Source organism: Stegastes partitus, unplaced genomic scaffold (genome assembly GCF_000690725.1).
Source record: "Stegastes partitus isolate 25-593 unplaced genomic scaffold, Stegastes_partitus-1.0.2 Scaffold792, whole genome shotgun sequence".
Lineage (NCBI taxonomy): Eukaryota > Metazoa > Chordata > Actinopteri > Pomacentridae > Stegastes > Stegastes partitus.
In genome coordinates, this window is record NW_007578523.1 from 49,431 (window position 1) to 76,413 (window position 26,983).

At 42.3% G+C, this 26,983-nt stretch overlaps 1 protein-coding gene across 1 annotated transcript in view; it reads right to left on the reverse strand.

Moving 5' to 3' along the window:
* The window catches only part of LOC103364906 (mitogen-activated protein kinase kinase kinase kinase 3), a 33,900-nt gene extending 7,146 nt beyond the window's left edge, over positions 1–26,754 (reverse strand). Inside the window, exons 1-33 of the mRNA XM_008292197.1 lie at positions 26,686–26,754; positions 25,024–25,081; positions 24,387–24,477; positions 23,913–23,977; positions 23,711–23,766; positions 23,181–23,228; positions 22,597–22,639; positions 22,382–22,454; positions 21,766–21,897; positions 21,286–21,348; positions 21,084–21,165; positions 19,576–19,692; positions 19,112–19,186; positions 17,190–17,268; positions 17,000–17,058; positions 14,428–14,490; positions 12,237–12,289; positions 11,797–11,835; positions 9,133–9,207; positions 6,583–6,634; positions 6,274–6,478; positions 4,393–4,502; positions 4,050–4,091; positions 3,364–3,448; positions 3,154–3,233; positions 2,885–2,945; positions 2,607–2,724; positions 2,313–2,371; positions 2,005–2,108; positions 868–1,039; positions 717–785; positions 509–601; positions 241–311 (exon numbers count right to left, since the gene is read on the reverse strand). Coding sequence (XP_008290419.1) covers positions 241–311; positions 509–601; positions 717–785; positions 868–1,039; positions 2,005–2,108; positions 2,313–2,371; positions 2,607–2,724; positions 2,885–2,945; positions 3,154–3,233; positions 3,364–3,448; positions 4,050–4,091; positions 4,393–4,502; positions 6,274–6,478; positions 6,583–6,634; positions 9,133–9,207; positions 11,797–11,835; positions 12,237–12,289; positions 14,428–14,490; positions 17,000–17,058; positions 17,190–17,268; positions 19,112–19,186; positions 19,576–19,692; positions 21,084–21,165; positions 21,286–21,348; positions 21,766–21,897; positions 22,382–22,454; positions 22,597–22,639; positions 23,181–23,228; positions 23,711–23,766; positions 23,913–23,977; positions 24,387–24,477; positions 25,024–25,081; positions 26,686–26,754 — 2,661 coding nt within the window. The remainder of the gene's footprint in view (positions 1–240; positions 312–508; positions 602–716; positions 786–867; positions 1,040–2,004; positions 2,109–2,312; positions 2,372–2,606; positions 2,725–2,884; positions 2,946–3,153; positions 3,234–3,363; positions 3,449–4,049; positions 4,092–4,392; positions 4,503–6,273; positions 6,479–6,582; positions 6,635–9,132; positions 9,208–11,796; positions 11,836–12,236; positions 12,290–14,427; positions 14,491–16,999; positions 17,059–17,189; positions 17,269–19,111; positions 19,187–19,575; positions 19,693–21,083; positions 21,166–21,285; positions 21,349–21,765; positions 21,898–22,381; positions 22,455–22,596; positions 22,640–23,180; positions 23,229–23,710; positions 23,767–23,912; positions 23,978–24,386; positions 24,478–25,023; positions 25,082–26,685) is intronic.
* Positions 26,755–26,983: the final 229 nt, after the last annotated feature.

The window sequence follows — 26,983 nt, forward strand, 5'->3', positions numbered from 1 at the left end:
ATACAAATCACATGTGGACCTGTGAGGATTAAATCTGAGCACTTCTGACCTACATCCACCTCTGCTCGTCCGCTTCCATTTTAGGAATTCAACAGTAGAAACCAAAATCCTATTATAGTCAGAGATTAAATAAGTTGCCGCGATGCCTGGAGGTGAACCTCTAAAGGCCACGTTAAGGTGCGTTTTCTTCCTCTGAGCATTCACACACGCTCGTACAGACACGCTCGGTATCGATCTCACCTCGTTGGTCTTGAAACTCCGTCCCTGCATGCCGTGTCTCCAGAAGGCCAGAACACTGTCTTGGAGGCAAACTGTAAAAAAAAAAACAAATAAAAACAAAAAGATAACTGCTTGTTTATGGATTACAGATAAGCTTGTGCACATCCACTTAAAGGTCGATTCAATTTCCCCTCATTTTTCTCAGTTCATGACCTTTTGGTTCTACATGCAGCCCCGTTTCCACACTAAGTAGTACTTTGTGATGTAAAATATTGTTTTCCTCCTTCACCTATGGATTCAATCTGGAAGTTGAAGGTGAGCTCAGCTGACAACTTTCTGCTGGATTTCAACCGGCCCTGGAGGTTCACGATCTTTATACATCCTGTGGAGAGAGACGGGGAACAAAGAGCGGAGTGACGCCCGGGTAAAGCTGTCGGAAAAGCTCCCACATTCTAACAGTCGAAGCTGCAAAATGCAAATGTGTCTGAGTTACTCACTGTCGAGGCAGACGAGGATAGTGTCTCTCTCTAGCTGAGTGACGTGGATCACACACGTCTGTGGCGTGTCTGCAGGAGGAAGATTAATTCAGTGTTAGTTTGGCCTTTATGTTGTAACCACCAACGTCAAAGTCAGTCCTGTTATCCTCACCCGCTTCTGTGAACCAGGAGGAGGTAGAGTTGGGGTTGACGGTGCCGAACCGGACCACCTGGTTGAGTTCGGTTCCTTTGCTGACCGCCACGCAGATCAGAGGGTAGGTCTGCTCCGGGACCACCAACATCTCGAAGACCTCCAACGGACACGGCAACGGGAAGTCGATGTTCTGTCGGATGAACGAAGAGAGAGAGACGTGTTAGAAGTCTGTCTGCTGCTGTCTGAGGAATAACTGATTAGTGTAGTGTGTAAATGGACATTTAGAAATAAGAAAGCTACAAATCACATCTGAAAAATTAATTGTGCATTGATCACCATGTTTCTGGTTGTGAACGCTGACTGCAACATCGATATTTAAAATGTTCTGCTTATAAATATTCACTAAAATCACTTGGTATAAACCGGGACAAATCTTTAGAAACCTCTAACGTTCTTTTTCACTCTTTTTAAAGTCATTTTTGGTCAAACACCTGCCGGGATGCTGCAGTAACCGAGTAGGAGACTAGAGGCTTCTCTACGCACAAATACCCAGCTAGAATCTACTGAAGCCTGCAGGTGATGCATTTAATGAACATCCGTACATTGCAGTATCAACTGATAACCAGATGTTCAACAGATGAAGCTGTTCGGGTACAATTCTAGTCAGAATTTTGCTTCTTGCAGATGCACTGAATAATTATTGTTTTAAGTTTTAATTTGATGCAACAATTTGTGCAGCAATGCAGCACAACATGGAAGTGAAAACAAAGAAAATATTCTCTCTTTAAAAAACAATAAATAATCATGAGAAATAACTCTGATCTCAATACTGATCAAAGTTACTGTCATTATTATTATTTTGGCAGATAATCGTGCCGCCCGACTCCAAATTAGTCTGATTTTAAATCTCCTGAAAACCACAGATGAACCTGTAAGAGTGAAGTCTGGAGCAGGTCGCAGCCTCAAACTGACATTTTAACAATCTTAAGAGCTTAAATATAATATTTTGAAATGTTTTACCATTTAAAAAAATTCCAGCATTATGAAAATGTGCCTGTGTGTGTTTTTATTTTGTTTCTTGGATTTTTTTTTTCTAATACATGAGTTATGAAAGCAAACATGTAAACACAAACGAGGAGTTTTGAAGAGAGTGACCTTGATGAGCATGAACTTCTGCATGGACTCGACCCACTCCAACAGCATGACGCTGGACTGGAAGGCTCCACACAGGTACTTATGGCCTGTGTACGGGTTACGAACTGCGGGGAGACAACATCGGGTGTCAGGGACTTCTGCTCCTTGGTTTATGTGTGCATTAAATTCAATATGCCCAGTGACATGTTTACATCTTGTAAAAGCAAAAAACACATTACTGTTGCTAAGCACTGCCTGTCTAAGTGCTTACAGTAATATTCTGCATATTTTCCCATAGGAGATTACAAATTTCTTCTCTATAAACTCACCTACGCAGCACTTTTGGCACCCTTTAGTGTCTGGAATTTTATTGGACACAGCAAACTTCCTACAATCAGACAAAAAAAACCAAACAGAAATGTGTCACCCATGAACAAAACCACTGTGTTAAAGCTGACATTAAGTTACGCTGATTCTACAGAAATAAACTGAAACTGACACAACTGTTTTGTTAGACAGTGAAGTAAACAGACGTATTAAAATTCACTCGATCAAGCAGCTCAAACATAAGAAAATAAGAGTTTGCAAACGATCGACAGCTTTGCCGTCCTGGTTGCAGTTACCTGGGAATCATCTTATCAGGCAGCTTGTGTGTGGGAATGGCTACGGGCAACTTCTGTAACTGTCGGGCCTGTTCAAACAGACCGCTCAGACTATGGGAGTACAGCTGGGAGGCTTTTCCTGGAACACAATACGCCAGAGCGGAGGACAGAGGAGAGGGTTAGCGGCTGGAACGATACTGACGTAAGGTACAAGATTTAACCTGTTAACAAGATGACTGACGCAAAATCAATGATTGAGATCACGTTCTGGTGAAGACGAGAGTAATGTCACAACTCACCAGATATGGAAAGAAGACAATTGTTCATGACGTATAGCCAGGTACACCGCCGAGGGAAGAGCTGCACACAAAGTACAGAGAGAACACATTAAATGAGCATTATGGTGAAACAGAACTCGATAAAATGACTTCAAATACAAGTTTTCTATTTAAGAAAGTCACAATTTAGGAATTTCTCACATGTAACAGTAAAAGTAGGAACCAAAATAATAACGTTCTGATGCAGCATATTGCTGTTAACTTAAGATGCTCATGATCTGTAGCCTCACCTGCTCCATCGTTGTCTCGTGCAGCTCGTTGAGGTTTAACGTGTAGATTCCCTCTTCGGCTCCGAATATCAAATACTGGTCTGAAACACACAAACATTGCAAAGCAGCAGCTCACATCAGACAACCCAGAAAAGAGACGTTGTGGTTCTATTTGGCAAAAGAACTAAAGACGTATCCATCCTTCTATAAATCTGTTTTCCTTCGGGTTACCTCTGGTGTCGGGGTTGATCCATGAAGTGGCGCAGTGGATCTTCAGAGGACAGCCGTTGAACACCTTGGAGAAACACGCACCCATCTGCAAGTGGGTGAAGAGCACGAAAAAAAGGGGGATAAGACAAACTTTTAGAGGATTATTTTGCTGTATTTTGACGATTAATTGAGGCTGAAATGCTCGATGTGGTGAACAAAACACTGCTGAGCTACAAATTGTATTTCTCATGGACTGTTTGCTTTGTGCTGAGCAAAGTATCTGGTGTTCTAATTTAATATAAAGTAAGAAAAGTTAGGATAAAACTTCATTAATCCCAAAGAAAAGTCTTATATATGAATTAAAAAGCAAAACATTGACATAAGACATGAAGTGTCTAAAAGTAGAAACCAATACGATGTAAGTGTGATACATTACTAAAACAATAATAACATTAAAAACAAATGCTGACAATCAAACTGAAGTAATATCACACATGATAAAGAAATAATAAAATTAAATTTTGCACCTGAATTCAATTTTTGGGAGGATAACAAACTGAAAACTTTAATTAAAGGTCAAAACAGTGGGAAGTGAGCATAAGAATGCTTTTTCCTGTGATGTCAGGGACTCTGTTCACGTTAACGTTGATATCTTTTGTTGAATAAAACGAGAATTTTGAAAATAAGTGACGCAAAAAGAGACTCACATGAACTTTGGGTGTTGGAGGGAGACCGTTGCTGATTGGCTTCTGAGGCAAAGACAAACACGCATTAAGAAACAGAAAAAAACAAAAGTTTCTGTAATTTGACCAGAAAGGAATAAAGAATCTGAAGATAAACGTAATGATGCCACTAAACATGCATAGAGGTTGAACACTGTGGATTTTACACACACTTCTGGCTGCTATAACAAAATGACCCTTTTATTCTCCATTTTCACAAAAATACCAAAACATACATTTAACAGAGGGTCTGGCCTTTCCCATCTGCCCCACAGAGTTATGAATGTTCATACATTCTGTGTGGAGGCTTGCACTGGCGCCTGCTTACCGGAACTACATCCTTCTTGTCTTTCCGTATGGGGACACTAGGGGGCATGGTGGACTGCCGCTCTGCTGGACTGTCCCTCTCGCCATTGTGGGGAGAGTTCAGCCCATTACCTACGACAACAAACGACAGCAACACAGAGAGCAGCTCAGAGCGTTTGAGCGACACTGAGAGAGAGAGTGAACGTTTAAAGCAGCGGTTCTCAAACTGTTTGACCCCCAAGATAACGAAAGTTTGTGTTTGTGACGCCCCAATTAGAACTTTTAATGTCTCACGAGTAATAACTTTGTTGTTTAAGCATTAATGCGTTAAAAACTAATGTGTTAATTCCACAGATTAGTCTCTTAACGTTCATTTTCTTTTAAATGAATGAATGAATTTTCTTCTTCTTTTTTTTTTTTTTTACAAAGATCTGGTGACCCCCTGAAATCATCTTGTGACCCCCATGTGGGTCCCGACCCCCCAGTTTGAGCACCGCTGGTTTAAAGGACAGAAAGCTGTGAATGTAAAGAGAAAACTGACTTCACTGCGGCATGTATTCAAAGCTCACTCACACATAAACATCGTTGGTTTTAATGAGAAACAATCGGAGCCGTAAAGACGAAGAGAAGAATCAAACAGTGAAAGAAAAGAAAACAACAAACTACCGGGAGCAGAGAGGGAGGGAAGGAGGGAGGCTAGCAGGAAGAATACAGAGGATCAAATAGAGTCGTGAGCGAAGGACGGAGTGGATTCGTCACATTTCACCTGCTGGACGGAGTTCAGTTCTGATTCATGTTCAGCTCAGCGGATCTGAACGCTCTACTCTGTTATTGGAAAGTTTGACTTGGCTGATAAAATAGTTGTTTTTTTTTTAGAGTTGAGTGTCCCTGTAACTTGAGAGAGAAAACAAAACTCCTCTGCCAACACAGTGCGGATCCACCTGAAGGCTTAAAGGAGCATTTCAGCAGGACTGGACTTCTCACTAGAATTAATCTTAAATTTCAAATATCTCCTTCTCAAGAGAGAGCGAGACCAAAGCTGCATATTTATTCCAATTATTCAGTCCTGAAATTAACTGGGAATAGAAGTAATGAAATATAAGATAAAAAGCATGTTTAAGACACTGGAAATGACCTGTACAGGCTCCAGTCATACAGGAACGGGTTTCTGGTGAGTGGATCTCGTCTGAACTTTACTTATGAAGGAACTAAAAACTCATTTTGATTTGTTTGTTTATCCAGTTGTTCAGTTTGCATTTGCGATGTTGCTAAATTGGACAAGAGACACCAAATTGAATCAAGTGAATCCAAACATCGGCACACTGTGACGAGGTGCAGAATGTTTTCTTGAACCAATCTCAGAGCCCACTACAACTCTTCCTGTATCGTTCATGTCTATGAGCCAGGACAATGTTTTCTCCTCTTCTTTCTTCCTCCTAGGAAGCGAGGGGGAGTGGTAGCAGCTTCTGATTGATTGAACAACCAATCAGCCTTCACAAAAATGACTTTGGAGACAAACAATTATATTGAGCGGGAGCTGATGGACGGAAGGAAACTACAAACAAAAAAAATTAAAAAGCATTATTGTTAATGGACTTATGGAACAAAGAAATCAATCAGACTACAAGGATTGACTAATGGGAGACCACACAACCAATCGCGGGGGTAGGGGGGACGGACGAGAGGGTCTGCGGACACTACCCGTCTACCAATCGGCTGCTCTTACTCTCTTCCTTTTCCTCCTCTTTTTCCTGCTCCTCTTTCACCTCCTTCAGCACCTCCCACGCCTCCTCCAGCTCCTCCTCTGTGTGAGGCGTGTGGAGCCACTCCCAGAAATGCCTAAAGCTCCCATCATCCTCTGGGGCAGAGTGTTCGACGTCTTTGCGCTTCGGGCTCTCGTTACCTAGGCTGCTGCGGCGGTGGGGCGGCAGCTTCGGGGGCGGCGGCCGCGGGGGCACGTTGGAGGCGGGCTTGGCGGGGCTCGGCGTCTCCGGGACCGGACAGCGTTTGATGGTCCCTCCCCCTCCGCCATCGTCCTCGCTGTGCGATTGGCTATCGTCCAGTTTTTGCTGCTGAGGCTGCGGTTGGGACGAACAGATGGACTTGGGCTGCAGATAAAGGGACAAAGAGTCAGCTTGATTTTCATGTTCTGGGCGGTAAAATGATTTAAAACTTAAAAATGCGTCCGTGGCTAATAGACACATTCGGTTACCTTTGGAGGAAGTGGCGGCGGGACCTTTGGCCTCATGATAGTGCTTGATTTACTAAAAGGAGAAGCCAGAAAATGTGAAATAAGACACTCAAAAAATAAATTAAAACCAATAAACACACTTGCCAACATATAAACACAGAGGCTATGGTTTGACCTGTCATTTTAAAGCACTTTTTGCTTTAATTTTACACAACAAATTTAATCAGGATCCCATATTTTAGTATCTACACTTTTCCAACAAAGTCTTACTCATATTTATTTAGACTGAAAGATATGTGGAAGCGTTCCTCTTCATCCAGATGTTAAAAGAAATGCTGAAATGACAGATACAACCATAGCCTGAGAGTACTTTACACTGAGACAGACATGTGGTGACTGGCTTAAAAGGTTAACCACTAAAGTGAGACTGAGCGGTACAGAAGAGAAACCACAGGAGGAGCACGTGTAGAGTCTCTGAGGATGGTAGCGCTGATACTGGCTACAGTCACACGTAAAGCTGTTGTTGTTAAAATATGTTACACACTATATTCTATTATTATTGAGCTTTTGAGTTATTATTCTCATTTGAATTAAGAGACTTCAATCGCCTGTTCACACCTTTAAAAAAAGAGAGAATTAACATTTCAATCAGCGCTACGTTCGCAGAGACTCGCAGCGTTTGTTAATGAATGAGAGACAGAGAACCAATCGGAGCACACGTCAACACGGACAGAGCCAATCACAGTGGAAACAAACACAGTTGAATGGCAGGAGACAGACAGACACACAAAGGCCCTCGGAGAAGCTTAGATGTAAACTGTATTGATAAGAACTGATGTGGAGCTGACACAGTTCACACATTCAGGGCTGGAAGCTACAGTCTGATGCTTCGTCTAAACCAGGAGCTGGTTAGAGGGAGAATAGAAACGCTGCACTGGAAAAGTAGGTACATGACAAACAGCCTTTTTTGGGAGAACATTTAAGGGCACTAAGGTGCAGAAAAGCATCTAAATTTGTAGTATAGTATGCTCTACATCTACTGATTCTACACCTACAACCTAAGAGTTGGCAAATGCAAACAAAACATGTCCATGAAAACTTTCTGAAAAAGCATTTTTGTGGCGTTATGTGTGACAGAGTTATGAACCACACTGCAGGTAATGTTTTAGTAATTCCTACTGGACAGTTGATGAATAGAAAAGAACATTTTCAGCAGCAGGATCAAAACATATTTAGGATTTATCAGAAGGACGTGTTACAGCTGAATAATATGCAAAAAAAATCATCTGCAATCTGCAAACCCACTTTAACTACTGTGTTTATCACACAGGATGGGGATTTCTGCTGCAGTCTGTACCAAATAACCACGTTTCTTATGTCGAGAGGATATGATTTATACGCTGAGGCGTCTCTGTAGAACCACAAACTTCATTTAAAATAGTTTGTTGTGATTTTATCTTAAGAGGAAAAGTACAGCTTCAGCGACTTGTTGTGATTTTAACCATATTTTGATGAACTGTTCAGCCGTTTTAACAACCTAGCCAGCATTGTTCAAGTTTTTAGCCTTATAGTCTGAACATTTAAGGAGAAATGTTTGAAGAAGTTGATTCTTTATCTCACATTTACATTGGCTGTTGCCTTTATGTCCTAAAAAATCAGCTTGTACAGTATAACTGGCTGCAATCACTTTAGAAATTCAGGTTTCCTCAGTTGTTCTAATCACTGTCACTGTGAACAAGCCCAAAAAAACCCCTGAAACATAAAAGCACAGAAGGCCCTTTTTTCTGACGGCGCTGGAAAATCTTTGTCTAGAAAGAGCACTCTGGCCTGCCGCAGACATTTGGCTTTTACACAATAAGGGAAGAGGCTGGACGCCAGATTTACAGTTTTATAGAGGCAGGAGAAGACAGAAGGCAGCGTGAGGGCGCAACACACACACACACACACACACACACACACACACACACAAACACACACACAGCAAGGAGGCACACAGATGGCGACGCGAAGTGGAGAACAAAACAAGACAACAGCAAATAAGATGGCAAGGTCATGAGGACCAGTTATCTAAGGAATCAAAGAGAACTCAGACCTCATGTTGCACAGATACGTTAAACTGCTGCCACTTTCCAGGATCTGACATGTAGCTTTGTTTACATGGAGTCTGTGGTTTTTACCCAAGTTTAACCCTCTGTCTCTAACTCCAGCATCTATTTCACATCTCCTACTGTAGGAATAGACGGAGAGCAAAGTAGAAATGCATGACTATAACCTGTACGACCAGCCTCTTGGTGAGGGTTACTGTTAGTAGCTTCAACACTTCACACCAGACAGCAGTGACAGCATGGAGAACACACAGGCGGTGGACACACAAACACAGGTGGCGTATGTGGCGTGATGGTGGGAGTGTGCTGCGTAGATGAAACTGTGGGCGAAGACAGGAAGCCTTCCTCCCCGTCCTCATCCTCGTCCTTCCCCGCCGTTCGAAACAAGGGCGGGGCGAGAAAGAACGAGAGATGCTGAGACGAGGAAGGAGAGGCTTCCGGGTTCTAAGACTGAGAGGGAACTTACTGAGTGTGAGTTTCATCATCATCTGCACCATCATCATCCTCATCCTCATCATCCCCTAAGTGTGCCACATGGCCCCTGGGAGAGGAGGTGAAGACAGGAGAGGAGGGGGGGAAGAAAGTAGTAAGGGAGAGGTGGGAGAATAGAAGTCGTGGTGGTCGGATGGGTGTAAGAGGGGGAGATTAGGGGAGCAAGCAAAGGGGGGAGGAGATGACAACAGAAAGAGGAGGAGGAGGAGGAAGAGGAGGATGGACGAAGAAGGGGAAGGAGGGGAGGGAGAGCTGAGTGAAGCTCGGTTCATGAACCACCTCTAACCCCTGAGCTCTGAACAGAACAAAAGGTAGAGCTGCATTTTCACGCTGCGGTCGACAAAATTAGGGAATCTGTCAACTTCCTAGAGATGAAACGAACCAAGGACATGCAGCCGCAACATGCTGCTTTACTTCTACGACCAGAAACCTCCAACTTCAGCTCTACTGTGTGAATTAAAGCTGGGAAACTGGACGACTGTATCAGCCAGACACAACTGGTTTGGTGTGGTTTGGTTGTGGGTGACTGTTTGTCATTTTATCCTGCTAGTTTGAGAATTCAGCAAATATTCAACATGTAAAGTGCAATTTAAAGCATGTGCTAAAAGGAATGGGCCATGTTGTGGATAATCTTGTTGCACTGATTTCCACTAAACAGAGACTAAATAACTATTAAACTACCTTTTATTGTTCCTGTCCAACTGACCAGTGCTAAAAACTAAAGTCAATTCATGAATCATATTTGACAAATCGTGCCCTCTGACCATATTCACCCTGTTTGTTTATTTAGTAGTGACAAGTGCAGGCGTCCTTCTCTGACTTCCTTCAGTTCGTCCACTTTAAAACCCAAATTGGTGACTTTATATTCCTTTTTGCAACAGGTTCTTGCATGATTGAGCTCATTAAAAAGTCCACTACTGCACATACAAACACCTCCAATAATAATCAGAAGACGTTACCGCATCGCCCAACTCTAGTTTGAACCTACACAGGCCTTCCAGATCTGAACATCCCTCAACAGTTAACCTTAAATTAGTCAAATCAGAGCAGTTTAACTGTCACTTATATCTTGGAAGTTCTCATATATTAGCCACAGCCTTCATCTATCTCAACTGAAGACAGTCAGATCGATATCATAGACCAGCCGCTACTGATAAACATATTAATCAGTTACACTCTGAGCTTCTCTTTTTAGCAGAAATACTGTTTCAGCACTTGTAATTTCTACTTTTCCAACCATTTAATAGTGTAAAACTGTTGTCATTCCTCCTCCTGCAGAAGTGACGTATCAGTAGCTTTACTCTGATCAAACAAACAGCAAAGTAAAAACACAGTATTTCTGTTGAAAAGAGAAACATGAAAACATCTTTACATAGCAGGCGATTTGCTCCTTCTTGAGTATTTTTCTTCCCTTTTCAGTCCAGCCTATTACTTCTTTATGTAACCCTGCTGGTTCTTGAGACTAACCTGTTATTTAAACACCTGCTTTTATTAGAGATTTATTCTTTATTTTCATAACAGACATGTTGTCAAGAGTGTATTTAAATTCTGAAAGCATCCATTCATAGTAAATATAGTGTGTATTTATGCCACACAGCTACAGCTTTCAACTCCATGCTGCATACATTTCTTGTGTTATAAGCTACACAATAAGGTGTAAAGACAATACTGTCAACAGTCACCTCATCCTTTAGAAAGCAGGGGTTGGGTTCACCACAGTTTACTCAAGATTACTGCATACAACAGACGCTAATCTATTCACTGAAGCAAACCTGTGTTCTACCTGTTAGTCTACAAACAACTACGCTGCATTTTTGGAACACGAACGAACATGTAAAAATCACACAGAGATCACTGTCATCTCCTCTAATTGTACCTCTGCTCACCGGCGGAGGCAGAAAGAGATAAACCAGGAAACAGCTCAACCTGAAGCCGCTGTATTTTTAAAAGAGCAGCAAAACGAGCTTAACTTTAGAGGATGTAATACTTTGAACAACAATATCTAGTTCCTGTAAGTAAGACACTGATGGCTTTAGCACAACGTGGATTTAGCACAACGTGGATCTGAAGGGACTGTTTGCGGGACAACTTTGTACCCGATGTGTGCACAGATGTGAAAACTCTTGTTTGCTTTGTATTAAACCAAAGAATTCAAAGAAACACATTTGTCATGATCGGATTACCTCGTAGAAAGTAGCAAAGCACAGGAATAGCAATCATCTTTTGAGCAAATAAGGAGAATTTCTCCACAGACTTGCCAGCGTAACGGCTAGATTGAAACTCATCTTTGGCTGAATAGATGTTCGTGCATGTGTGAGAATGCACACATGAGAACGTGTGTGTGTGTTGTGTGTGTGTGTGTGTGTGTGTGTGTGCCATGCTCTGCAGGAAGCCCCCATGAAGCACAGCCTTTTCCTGATGACATCAAAGCGTGAAGCAAGCCGCAGAGGGAAAATAAAACCCAGCAAGAATCCAGAAACGGCGACAGCCCGGAGTCGTTACAGCAGCGTTAGTTGCGTGTGATTGGCCCGATTAGTCCTGCCGTTAAAGTATGATTGGCTGATGGGTGGGCGTGGTTAGAACACCGGCAGATCGAGACGCTCTCGGTGAATCGAGATGCGAGAGGTTTGTGACTCACCTCTGCTGCAGCTCCTCCTCTACAGATTTGAGAAGGCTCCTGTTGGTTGAACACATGAAAAGAAGGTATAAATGAGGGAATGTGACGAACGTGAGAAAGGAAAAACTTCTGCTGAGGAGTGAAATCTTCGTGGAGGGCATTCTGCTGCCCTGACGTGAACCTGAGCGTTCTGCTTACAAGGCACAATTGTAAGCAGAAAGGCTGCACACAAACACTCAGAACATCCTCAAGTTGCGATAATGAATAAATCATGAAACCTGCAGCATGAAAACTCTCAACATCTCGCATTCTGGCTCTTTCGGTTTGTCTATAAACTCTCTCAATCCAGCTTACTAAAAACAAAACAAAACTAGGACATCTGTAGCTATTGATGAAAGAGAAAAGACATGAAGAGATGACAGAGTAAAAACACGACGACAGTAAAAGGAGGGAAGGCTTACTTGTTTCCTCCCAGCAGACTCGGCGAATCGTGGCCATATTCCAGCTGCAAATCCTAGAAGACAAACAAATGACATTACTCCTGTGACACAGCACTTCATTATTGGTTCATTTAGAAATGCCCTAATGATTTGAGGGCTGCATATCGTGCCCGATGTGAACCACATTTAGACTAGCCGCTACCACTTCAGCCCTCTCCCGTTGCCAAATTACTGCAGGAGCTGCTGCTGTAGCTGCTGTGGGGACAGTTACAGCTGCCTACTGCAAATAATGACACCCACAATAAAACAGCAAAGTGTAATTCATAACAGCAGACATTCACAGATGTACACAGTGGACACATATTGGTAATTGAAGGTGTTTAGAGTTGACTCCTGCTGCGCTCACATTGTGGCCTGATGTGTGTGATGTCATAATCATTAGACGTTAACTACATTTCTATCTTGTCTTATACAGATATAATAAAAATGGTCATTAATAAATTAAATATTAGGTCCAACTGGATAATTTAGCCATAAAAAAACTGGTTTTCTTTTCATCACAAAGTGTTTTTTTGCTAATAACAGCACATTAAACCTGCGCATTATGAATATTTTGTACATTCAAACACTCATTGCAATATAATTTTTTCTACTCATGGAAGAATCTATGTGCAATACTGTTATTTTCCAGATCTAGAGGATTTCTCTTTCTGATTATTACCTAAATATCTACACAGGGAAAAGTCTGTACTAAGGTATATTTTTTGTTTATTTTTATTTTCCAGTGATGTTCCCTAAATGTTTGAACCCTTTGCTGCTGTAACACTGCACATTTTCCCACTGTAGGATTAATAAAGGTTTATTGTATCTTATCCTAACTGTCATAAAGTTAGATTTAAACAAGTGCATCCCAATCATTTTGGCTTGTGACACCCTGAACTAAAGTAAAATCAATAATTTCAAGTTACAGCCTCTTTATCACAGCAACAACAACCCAAATACGGTCGTGACTCGATAATCCAACACTAAATGTAAAACCTTCTTTTATGTCGGATTGTCAAGACGGAGGTGGAGATACAAGGAGGGCTTGATGCTGGAAGGCTCATTAGTTGTTAATATTTATTGTTCATAGTTGTTATAATAACTAGTGTATTGTTAGAACACTACGCATCGCTGGATTTCAGCCTAACTGACAGGTGCAGTTGTGCATGAGCCGGACACTTCCACCCCGGGGCAGCGCTCCGACGGGGTGGAAGTGTCCAGAACACACAGGCAGTACTTGGCTGCTGATGCTAGTTTAGTTAGCGCTCACACTTCTGTTCTATTATTTCTGTAGGCAGTGAGCGATGTGGACAAAAACCTGGTGTGACATCTGTACATAAAACCACAATGTGAACGCAGCGTTGTGTCAGAAACATTTCCAGAGACGATGGCATAAAGCATGCAAGAGGACAGTGAAAATGAAAAAAATAAAGAGATGAACACTGCAGAGACACTCCCACATACGAACAAGGCCTCATGTGAGAGGTTAGAAAAAGAGAGACACACATTCTGTAGAGAGAGATGTCAGACATATGGCCAGCAAACATCACACACAATACAGCAAACACTGAAAGGTGGAGTGTGTGTGTCTGTAAATCTGGATGTGAGTGCTGTTCTGAGTAGGAATGTCTTTAAAATCCTCGCCGATCTGAACTGAATCTGACCCTCGACCTTCCTCTGTTTGTTTGTTTGCGTGTGAATGTGTATGCATATATGAAAACAACAACATCACTAAAGACTCTTATCACCATGACGACTACAACACCAGTTAGTGAGCAAAAAAAAAAAAGAAAAAAAAGCCAGAGCTGGAAAACGAAGAAGAAGAAAAAAAATGAACAGCGACAGATGGACGGACCAGAATAGATGCATCAACACTGTGAAAATTAACAAAAAATACATGTCGGAAGTCGAGCAGCCAAAACAGAATCTGAAAAAAACAGAACGAGTAACAGAGACGACGGGAAGGCAAGAGAGCCAGAGGAGGGACGAGAAGGGCTCGTCCTGCAGAGACAGATACATGGCGAGCAAGAGGAAGAGGAGGCATGAGGCTAGAAATGAAGACAGATTGGAAATAAAAAAATGAAAAAACAAAAAAAAAGGCCAATATAGGTGGACAGAGAGAGAAAGAGGTTGAAGACAGAGAGAGAGAGAGAGACAGAAGGAGTACTACCAGATTAGATCTCGCGGTATAGTAGAGCTCCTCAACACAGTCCAGATAGGGCTCAGAATCACACTGGTCAGCAAGACAGAGCGAGAGAGACCTTAGTTAATACATTAACCTGGACTGATGGAGGGAACAGGGAGGAATGGAGACATGGAGGCGAGAGAGAGAACGAGAGAGACAGAGGAGGACGATGGGTGAAAAATGGATTAAAGCCAAAAATAGGTTTTTAGAAGATCATGGATCAGCAAGACAGAGGCGGAGGGTACGGGGGTATTAATCTCGAGAGAAGAGGGGATGGATGGGAGCAGATGGGGGTTAAAAATCAGCAAAAAACTCAAGAGGAGAGGCATTAACAAATTGCATTAATATATCATATAAAAATACAAAATGAATAGCTCATGTGTGATGGCAGCTGGATTCTCAGGAGTGTTTCTTTGAATTAAAACCACTTATTACCTTAATTAGTATCACTATGGTTGATTTTTGGCCAGACTACAAAATAAATACCTCAAAAAGGCCATCATATGCAGCTGCTCGTCTTTTTAAAGTTGCGTTATTAATATAAAATGTGGTTTATTGATTTGAAAATGCTACAAATAGCAGCACAGTCCCGTATGGATCAACCTCTGAGAGCTAAAAGCCAAAGAGAACACATGCTGTTACGTCTTTAAGAAGAGAAATCGAAGGACGTCGGGATGATTGCTGATGGACGCTACAAAGACCTACACTGGTGATTATGTTTGATGATCTAAATGGATAAAGAGACAGAGGGCAGGAGAAGGATTTCATTTGATCTTGGGGTGAATTTCAATTTAAAGAGAGGGGGTGTGTTAAAAGGGAAAGTGCAGAGGAAGGCAAAAAAGTGAGGGAGGACTAACAACACATTGTGATGGTGCCTGAACCCTGCGCCATCCCCATCCGTCCACTAGCAACTTTCATCTGACAATAGCACAATCAGCTTTAGTGTCTAACATAAAAAGTCAGTGTACCAAGCAAGCATGGCTCAACCAAGACGCATTTTAAAAGCTAGAGTTGAGTTTTTGAAGAAAACCGAACAACAAAGCTAAAATCTGGCCAACATAATCAAACAATGTTCGCGCTAGCAAGAAGTAGGGATCCATTGTCTGCAGTTCTAAATCTATCTAATCTGTCGAAGATCGTAGCGAGTGCATCCAGGGGGATACGTGATCACTGATGCTTATATACAAGGAGACACTATGGCTATACAGCTAATGTGTCACGGCTGCCTTTTGGCTGTCAGGCAGTGACTATGGCATATACAGGTATGATGCTGTTATGTTTTCATGCAAATGCATCCATACAGCCTCCGTTTATTGTTCAAAAGGCCCAGGTCTGGGTCACGAGGCAAGAGGCAAAATCGCTCAGGTGTAACTCTACACCAGGGATCTCCAACTCCGGTCCTCGTGAGCTACTGTCCTGCAGGTTTTGGATGTTTCCATAATGCAATAGATCATTAATGGATCATTAAGAGACTTGTGTAGAACTTGACAACAAGCTGCTGGAGATCCATTAATGTGAGTCAGGTGTGTTCCAGAAGGGAAACATCTAAAACGTGCAGGACAGTAGCTCAAGAGGACCAGAGTTGGAGATCCCTGCTCTATAGAGACACACTAAAGGAAATATAGGCAAGTCTTGCCACTCAGAAGCTAACTTGGCAACACCATCAGGCAGGTATTTTTGGGCTAATGAGACAAGACATCTATCTAAATGAAGGAGTCGAGAGCCATAAGTGAAGTTTTAATGGTCACCATGACATAAAGAGTATGTACAGATACAACTCTCAAAAATCACAAAAAAACGCTTCAAAAGTTTGGCGACTTTGGCCCAAAATAAGGTTTAAAAAGCATGTTCTTCCGGAAGTTATACCTCTACTACACATGCGCACGGTTTCATGACTGTATGAGTCAATGCAAAGACACGATAAAGCAGACGACGGGGTTTCTGGGGCGATGGATGGAACATCTGTAACTGCCATCTCTGGCATTATGGAATCCTCCCATAAATTCCTATTCAGGATTCTTTAAGTCTCTCCATTATTTCGACTCTGGCCTCACACCTTCAGCATTTACAGAAGGACAAGGAAGTACTCTAGACCATTTGGGACACATAATCTCACCAGCATGCATTTAGGTGGTACCAGAGTCTCCTCCAGTAGGATATGGCCAGAATTCCTACACTGATTTAACCTCACCTCTGATCTAAAAAACCAAGTGGAAAAGCAATCAGACGGTTTCTATAAAACCTGCATTTACAATATTCTTTCTGTCACTGGTGTTCTTCTATTATTGAACCAAGTCTGCCTAATTTTGAGCAAACTAGTCACACAAGATGCTTCCTAACGTTCGACGACTGACAGGGATGGGGATCGAAATACTCTAAAAGCTACTAAATATTCAAACACTTCAAAGTGAACTGTGTGGATGGGCTTCATGTTCGGTTCGACACAGATTGAAAAGGACTGATTGGGTAAGGATCAGCCATGCTGGTATTGGTGAAATGACAATCACACAAATCTCATTCGCACACATGTAAACAAACGCGACGTCTAATGACTCACCGGTTCATGATGGGGTTCTGTCTCCTTCCTCAGTGGAGGATCAAACTTCACCTGACCAACTGAGAGGGATAAAGAAAGAGACAGACAGACAGGAAAACAGGGAACATATGAGTTGGGGAGATATATATATATATATATAGAGTCAGACTTTCCAAACCTGAATGTATTTGTCTGTGTTGTGGGGACTCACAGTTAATCTCAGACAGTGTCTTTCCTTCTCTGGTGCTCCTGCTGGTGGAGCGGATGCGATGGGGAACAGAGACCGGAGACTATCAGGAAAGAGAAGGAGACGCACACAGTCAAAAAAAAAAGCTGTTCAAAGATTACACACAGCGTCGTGGTCGACACAGGACCCGAGAAGATTACAATAGGTTTAAAAAAAACCATAATCCCTCTGCTATTTCCTGTGGGTGGGATTTGATGACACAGCAAAACAGGCAGCCGCGCACTGCAACGACACGACCAAAACATAACAACAGAGCCGGAGGAAAACACAAAACCTTCCCTGGCAACGACGTCGACGCTTCGATCTGCGTGTCGCCTCACCGAGACCCCTGTAAGCTCCTGATACTCCTGGTGGAGTCTGTGAGTGTTTTCCAGTACCTCAGACACATGTTTTGTTTAATTATAGGTGACATTTATGGTAAAACCCACAACCTCAAAACACAATCCACTGACCTGCTCCCAAGTCAACCGCTAAACATGATGCTGGCTCTTTGTCATCCAGCTTATTTACTGTTTCATGCTACTTTGCAAATTAAACCGCGGCAGTTTGTACAGTGATGCTTTATTTCCAAAGATTTAAAACTGACTTCATGCCTCAAGCATTCGATCTTAAGATCATAGAAAAGTTTAAAAAAACACAGCAACCTCAAACCATGCTCGTAAAGCGCTGGAAAAGACAAACCAAATGCGTCCATCAAAGCCACATTCGTAGCTTAGACCTACTGATAAATCTGTCAATGCAAAAAAAAACACCTCCAATGCCATTCTTGTAACACACATCCTGAAGTTAGTAACTGCAAAGGCAAAGGTAGATGAAGATGGCTTCCGTGAGTGCAAATGTACGCAGCATTTCCAAACCACCAAACGGAGAAACAATCCCCAGAACTATATTAAACCGTCTGGACTGCTTGATGGGATTACACGTGTCATTGATTTCCAATAGCTTCCTGAACTGCAGAATCGAGGTTTTCATTTTCAAAGTCAAAACCGCCGCTTGTGTGAATAAGAAACGAGCTATAATGGCGACACTGTGGGTTCGCAAATGCATTAGACCTGGATGTGGTTTGGGATGCGATATTCTCGGGCGCGTGACATTGTGATGCCCTGGAAGCCATCTTTATAAACCCAGACGTTCATTTCTTTATCGTCCCAGCTGGCTGCCGCAGAACTGGAATGAATTGAGATGAGATTAGGTGATATTACTCACTGATCTGCTTCGGTTTGGCTATTGTGGCTGCCAAATAATCTCGCTGATGTTGTCATGGAAGCAAGCGATATCGCTTTTGTGTGTCGCTGAAGCTGTGATGTACATTTAAACTACATAGAAACCATAAAAACAATTGTCAAATCAATAAATTCAACAAGTATCTTCTTTATTATGCCCAAACTTTAAGCATCTCGTCTAGTTCGCGGGCATAAAGTCCTATAAAATTGTGGTATAAATCAAAACCTATACTGTGTTGTGAAGACGTTCAACTAGTTTAAGAGCAATATATTCGTTTCTGTCCCTCTTCTGTAAGTTTTCATCCACTTTATGACTTCTAACCTTTAAGGACACGTCACTGAAGTGGTACAAAACTGGTTGATTCTGTCATTTTTAACAGAGAAAACTGAGGATATAAAATCAGCTGAGGTGCAAAACAAAAGCACGAACGTTACACATGCTCACTGGCATGTCAAACTAATTATGCAACAGCCCTGGTAATCCGTCAACTGCCTGAATGTCACATGCCGATGCCAACTTCCATGACAACGCCAGCAGACGCTGAATTGAAAGGAAATCTATTCATTCAGTTCTGTCGTCCTCCTCCGAGCGAAAAAACAACTGGCACAACGGTTTGTGTTAGAATGACATCACTGCAGACACACTGCAGCCGACGCTGGTACCTTCCTACGGGCCGCAAAACGGGGTGCGCGTCGAGCGCCGGGGCTTATGGGTAGGAAATGACCCCTGTACTTAAACTGAGGAGGAGGAGGAGATAGAGAACGGAGGGAGGGAGACAAGAGGACAAGAGAAAACAAGGAAAGGAGACAGAAAGAGAGGAGAAAGGCGGAGAGAGAAAGGAGAAGTGCTACAAGGAGGAAAAGAAGAGGAAACCGAACCTCAAGAAAAGTGAAATGAGAAACAAATAGGAGAAGGGAGGCGACAGAGGAAACGGAGGGAGGAGAAAGAAGGAGAAGGGGAAAGACAAAGAGCAGAAAGATGAGTCACATGTGCCGAGGAAAGGAAGGACCGAGTGGAATGGTGGTTAGATAGAGAAGGGATTTAACGGAAGAGGAGACAGAGAGACGCGATTTAGGGGGGGAAGAAAAGATCCTGCGAAACACCTCCTGAGAAGGTCAGTGGTTACCTCAGGCTCGGGGTCGTCGTCGTCGAAGTCGTTGTAGGTGCTGTGGTCGGGGTTGTTGGCTTTGTCCAGCAGCTCGATGGCCAGCGTCCTGCTCAGAGGCTGCGACACAAACGGGTGCTGGAAGACAGAAAAGAGAGAAAGAGGGAGTCGATTAGAGTGTTAAAAAAACACATTAATAACCTGAACTTTTAACGGTTGTAATGGTGAAGTGGGGAAAGCATCAGAGGTATGTTGAGCCTTAAGTCAGAGTTGTTAATGTCATGCTCTCTGTAAACCTGCTAGGTCACCATGGTAACACATGCTGCACAGCTAACCTGGTCCAAAGATGGTTATGTTCAGAATTTTATAATTAATTTGGCTCTAAGAAGTGTCTCCCTTTAAACAAGACATTTCCTAAGAATTTTCTCTCAGCGGTATAGATTCTCAGCTGAGGGAATGTGTTATATCCGCAAACCTGGTGAGCAGTACATTAGTGATCGACACCGAACAAAGCCGTACAATTACAGTTTCACACACTGTATGCATAAAGGTGTTTTTACGTTTGGTCTTAATTAGCTGCCAAGTCCATTTAGCACTGCTGGTAATAGAACACAGACTGGAAAACTGATCAGTCTGTTGGTATTTATCACAGAGAATAATCAGTCAGTAACAATATTTTAATTTGATTTGGCCAATAATTAAAGTGATGTTATTCATTATGGGACTGTGTCTGACCAAAATACACTTCATGTTTACATATATAAAGTTTAAGAGCTCTAAAGTGCAGCTGCCATGTTAGAAATAGATGTTTGCACTGACTGATAAGATAAATATATCAACACAAGATTGAATGTTTTCTACCAGCATTGCATGATTTGCAAGAGCAGCACTTTTAACTGCTATTTTTTATAAATTTTACAGCTTTCCATGATGACAACCTGTTCCTCTGACCAAAGCAGGCGGATCACGATTGGTACATTTTGTGCAGCAGAAGAGTCACATGACATGTCATGTGAACGCACAAAGTCTGAAGCAAGAAGAAAGCAGATAACCAGCGTTGTGAAACCCATTATCTTTGACTGAGATTAATTGATGACTAATTGTTTCAGCACTAGTGCCAATAACAGGTAGTGATTAAGTATGTCTACATTTATAGCCTGTCTTCCATTGTTTCGCTGCAGCTAATGTATAATAACTTTTTCCCACCTGAAGCACACACTTATATCTGCCCCAGTCACCTGATAGCTTTACTATTTTTATGAGACGTCTCATGGAATGAAAGAAAAAAAAAAAAAGGAGTCATTCAGATAAGATGCAGCAGCTCATCAGAGTGGAATATAAAAGGGAATCCACTTATTAGACAAGAACTGTAAGATGTGCGAGACAAGGTTACAGAGCGATGTGCCACCAGATGTACGGAGGGAATCTAATCTGGCTTGTATCCATTACATAACAAAATACTTGAGATGTGTAACTTTATCCAACTTGTTTATTTCAAAGAATTGTAAATATGTTGTTTACTAGCTCACCTGCAGCAGCTTCTCAGCGGTGGGCCTCTTCTTTGGGTTCTTGGTCAGGGCTAGTTTGACAAAATGGTGGAAGTTATTTGTCCTGTTTGTCCAGCAGAGAGAGAAGAAGACACAGAGAGCAAGACAAAAAGGTTAATATTGTGGGTCTGTAACAAGAGAGCATTGATCAAAGTGGGAAATCGTGAACGAGGTGGCGTCCTACCACTTGAGTTTATCTTTCAATTTAGGAGGCTGGAAATTACTCTTGGTCATTAGGAAGAGAGCCCTGCGAGGAAAAAAAAAACACAGAAAACGAATAAACTTCAAGTCTTAATGGTTATAAATGTTTTGTTTTATACAGTTTATATTGAAATTTCCTCACAACAAAGCACTGCTGCAGTCTAATCAACACGTATCATCTCTCAAAAAGCCGTATATAAATGAGGAAACTGACATTTTTCTTACTTGCACACATAAATATTAACATTATTGATCGATCAAACGGTGGATCGATTGAACGGATACCTCTGAGACATCGACCATTAGTGCCATACGGGCGTCTCTGCTCCCATCACCATGCATGTCACTGATTCGATTTTCATTCTAACGTCGTTTCACATCGACTGCGCGTCTACTCTGCTGTCATTGCACCATCCCCAACCGTGTACTCTGGCATCTAACAAAACCTGAAGCACTCCCCTACCTCATCGGGTGCAGGTCAAACATGGGCGGCTGCAGCTCAGCCAGCTCTATTGCAGTTATGCCCACAGCCCAGATATCGCACAGCTGGTTGTAACCGCCTTTCCTCTCCACAGCTGCTACCTCTGGAGCCATCCTATGGAGAAAGAAAGCGGCAGATGGTGAAAGAAAGAAAGAGAGGAGACAGAAGGAGGGCATGGAGGAAAACAAGGGAAGGATGATAGTAAAATGTGTGCCCTTTTTTTAAATACTCGGTACTAAAGTAGGTTAATTAAACAGCTACGCACAAGAACAGAATTTAAACTGTCTGCAGTATTTCCCAGCAGCAGCGCAGAGGGTTCCCACCGTGACCCTGATATGCAACTCTGACTTCTCTGTGACCCACAAATACTATTCATTCCTGGTTTTAGTTAGGTTGTGCCATGAGGTGAATCGTCTGGTTCTCCTATGTCTCAAGTGAAAACTTTCTGGAATATTTCACTTGCATGACACATCAGACATCAGCAAATTTACTGGATTCCCACATTTTCCCTCTAGAAGGATTTTATACCTTTGCTCAATCTGCATGCGTATCCATACGCAGCATCAAGAGAGCTGACGGAGAAAAACAAACAACTCACCAGTAAGGAGTTCCAATAAATGACTTCCTCTTGGCGAGGGTTGCTGTGATCTGGGCTGATACACCAAAGTCAGCTGAGGAGAGAAAACAGAAGGAGAACAGAAGAGAGAGAGAGCGAGAGCAGCAAAGAAAGAAACCAAGTCAGCAAATGAGGCCATTCAGATGCAGTCTTCTGAAGCAGAAGCTAATTGCGGAGGCTTTGCGTGTTCCTCTCACCTAGTTTGACATAGCCGTTGTCTGTCAGGAGGATGTTGGCTCCCTGCCGGAGACAAAAAAACATGCCGCGCATCAGCATCCGACACAAGAAATTACACTTCAGGTCGAGTCAAATTAACTTGAGAAGCGAATTCGGAGACGCGGGTTTATTGCAAAGCGGGTTCTCGCTGATCAATCTAAGCCGCCGTTGAGAATCGATGATCATTTTCAGCGTCATAAACACCAGCAGCTGTGTCTCCACGACAACACGGGGATCAATTTTCATTTTCGACATCACTGAACATACAGGCTTGTACTTTGGGTTGATTAAATCGCTGCTTTATCCACAGAATGCAAATGCACGATTACAATATTTCATTGATTTTCACATTTCACACTTAATAATTAGTGTGTTTTAACCTCAGACTGTTCGGCATCGATTAAGGAACTTTTTGAGGTTGTTGAGGATTAGACTAGGCTGTAAAGAGGTTCATAATATTTTGTCTACAACCAACAGCAAGCAGCATACACCACATTGAACGATGCTTTATTAATTTATAAGCTTCCCCGACATGCATGTTCTGCACACTGCTGTCTGCACTTACCTTAATGTCTCTGTGCATTTTGCCTTTGTTGTGTAGGTAGTATAAACCCTGTGAACAGAATCACACAGCAAACAGAAAACAATTGTTATCAGAAGTAAAATTCAAGTTTTTACTGTAAACGTTTCCTCATTAAACGAAAATCTAACTTCAGGGAGACAGGCTCGACTCGACTGACTCCCATGTACAGAGTCAACATTTTACAGCGCTTCCTCTTTGGAACGCAGCCCATCTTATTGAGACTGTCATCGATATGCTGCAGTTTCAAGGTGGAAACGCTCAGCCGTGGCCTCGACTGCTTATTTCACTCATTAAACGTCTTCCAGAACATAAAAACATACACCATATGGACATGCTGAAAGGGTAAAAATGTGATTACCACCAGAGGGGATCTTTAAAACCCTGAGTCAATTAACCGTTTGTGATTTTGGTATAATCAGTTCCAGTTGATCAAAGAATCAATCTCCCAAATATGCCTCTTTGTTTCATCAACAATATGCCAATACTGTCAATAAACACACTGCATACGTTACCTGCAGGGTCTCCCGTGACATGTAGGCGATCTGTGACTCCGACAAAGGCCCGGTTACTGGAGGAGTGACACGAGGAACAAAGACAGAAACACAAAGACGGAAAAGAGACGGACATCAAAGGGGGGAAAACAAAAAGAACCGATCAGTTAAGATCACAGTGCGGCCGAGCGTCTGTGTGCGTTTGGGTGCACGTCGTTCTTACCGTGATAGATGTCCTGCAGAGACCCTCCTCCACAGTACTCCATACTGATCCATAACTTATCTCTCCTGCACACACAACAACACAGTGCATCTTAATGCACGAGCTTTCATCTGTCTTTTATCGTCTCAGTGCCGCCAGATTATGCATTTTTCTCTCTCAGACACATACAGTATAAAGCAATAAACAATTCTTATTAATTGAAGTAAGCAGTCCAAAAAGTAGCTGAAATTTTACATATGAAAATCCTTTATTAACACAGGAATAATCAAAGCCAACCAATACTGACTTCCTTCCATTAGCATAGATTTTTTATTTTCTTCTCTTTTAAACGACCGATTTTATCGTTTTGGATCCACTGCAGCACTTTTCCTTCAATAAAATTACATGCTTTATTATCAACAGCTTGCACGTTAATAGCAAACATCAGCAAATATCGCACATCTGACACACACACACACACGCTCTCTCTCTTACCGGAGATAACTGCCAAAATAGGCGACGATATTGGAGTGTTTACAGTCCTTCATCATTATGATCTCCTGCTGGACCACGGCAAAGTCCTCACCTAGAGCCAACACATGCACACACCCACATTAATAAGAAGCTGATCGTTTTGTGTCCGTGCTGATGCTGTTGTTGTGCCAAACAAAGCGAGAGGAGAATTGGGTTTGTTCATCGTTTCGTGTACGTGTCAGTGTGTGCGTGTTTTGTGGGCGAAAGGCTAAGAGCGGCGTAATTGAAACAAGCAGCACAAACAGATGGAAAGCAGCAGCGGAGTGGGCCGCGCTTAAGTTTGAGTTCATCGCTTTAAGACCTAAACTGTTCGGCAATTAACAGCGTCATGACACGTTCCCACACTTGGTCTGTAACTTGTCAAGTAAGTTTCCTTTCTTAATAAAAGCAACGGCGGATGGAAACCAGCAAAAAAGGAATGAAAGGAAGAAAACGGGAAAGAGGTGAGAGTCGGTGAATGGAACAGAGTCCAATGAAGGACAAAAGCAATCATGTGTAGAAGACTTCTGGTAGGAAAAAGGGGAAGATTAGAGGATAACAGACAAAGTGGAATAAAAAAGGGAGATAAGGGAATAAAAGGAGTGATGAGCGAACTCACCCGGTTCCAGTTTGATGACTTTGATAGCAGCCAGCTCTCCTGTGTTTACGTTACGAGCCTAAAGGAGCGAAAGAAGGACAGTAAGTCATCGGAGGCTTTGAAACACACGGCGAACATTCAGCAATGTTGTTTATGTGACATCAAGACAGAGCAGAGAGAAACTACGCTTGTTCTCATCCAGATACAAAACACAAGCCTGCAAAAAGTCAGGAGAAGCCTATCATTCAGTAACACTGCCTCGCAGATGTAGAAATGGCTTTTACAAACATTTTATTGAAGCTGTAACGATTAATCAATTAATTGCAAACTATTAAATGACTCACCAACTTTTTTGACAATCAATTCATCAATATGAGCAACTTTTTCAAGAAAATAATTCCAAATTCTCTGAATCCAGCTTCTTAAACTTGACTTTTTTTGCTCCTCTATGACGAGAAAGTGAAAATATTCGGGTTGTGTACAAAATAAGACATTTGAGGTTATTATCTCGGGCTTTGACAAACACTGATGGACATTTTTTTTATCATTTTATAGACGTAAAAACTAATCGAATGAATGAGAAATTAACTAACGGATTATTACTAGCTGTAGTCCTTATTAAAACATGACACCTCACTCATTTCACTGGTGCAGAGGCCTCCATCAAAAGAAGAAGAGGAGGGAGAACAAACACGGGGAGGTCCGGCAGAAAAAGGTGAACCTGACTCAGCACTGCAATGCAACACCATAGCGGCAACACGGTGACTTCATAGGTCAGACACATGCGAGCATAAAACACATTCCTGCATTCCTTCTTAAGTATTCACAATTAAGGAAGACGTGATTGCAGAGGTAAGTTGCAAAAATCTGCGTTGCCAACTGATTATGTCGGCTTCTAATAAGCCTCAAAAATCTATTATTCGAGCTAATCTGGGTCATGTTTCGTCCTCCCACGGATACCTGAGGCAACACCCTCATCAACCCAACCCATCGCAATAAAGGTCACACCGCTATGATGGCGACACGACGGTTACACGCAGGGATGACGGCAGAGTTAAAGACATTTCAAAACGGCTGAATCCAGAAAACAATTATGCAATTCTTCATCACGTGCTGCAAGGATAATTTGCATTTTTGAGAATATCAGGCACTGATGCAACTTAAATATCCAACACACTGCTTGCACACATGACTTCACATCACCATAAAATCCAAACCGAGACGAGGAAGTGGTGGGTGACTGAGGAATGTATGGACTTCATCAGGAGATTGAGACAGTTTTTGCTTTATTCCTGAAAAGTTTCTCAGACAGCAGTTGGGGGGGATTTGTGGGATACAGAGGCTGATTTTCTATAAATAGCAAACCGTGTTTACATTTAGCTGCAGTGCTGGTGGGGCGGGGAGAGGAATTATATATGAAACATACATGAATAAAAGATGGCCTTTCAGAGGAGACATGAATTGCTTGCTTCACTCAGGCCAAGAATGTGCAAGCGTGACCGCCTGTGACATTGCAGAAGTACGAGCGAGTGCGAGGCCGAGCGAGACAGAGAAGTTCGCCGACTTTCAACATGAGAGACAAAAAGGACGTCCATACCGTGAACAGACAGAAAGTATTTCCTGATTCTACGGTTTCATTATTTCCAGTCTTGATAAAAAAGAAAGAAAGATGTAAACACCCACATCCACCCTGATTCTGGCTGCCGCCTCACAGGCGTATTTATCCAACACTGGAGGGGAAAAACCCGACATTTTACATTCCGGTTTGGTCACTTTGCTGGGAAGCGGTGGTCACAGATTGGAGGGTAAACTTTCTGTTTCATAAGCTTCCGGTGTTGGAGTCATTCCCAATTTGATATGGGCACTCCAGGAACTACATCCCTTTATAAAGAGTGTCAAAATGACAATATTTCACGTCAAATTTCATATTTTCTGTCTCTTTCATGTGCTGGAAAGACTGCCTAGTCAGCATGAGCAGTGA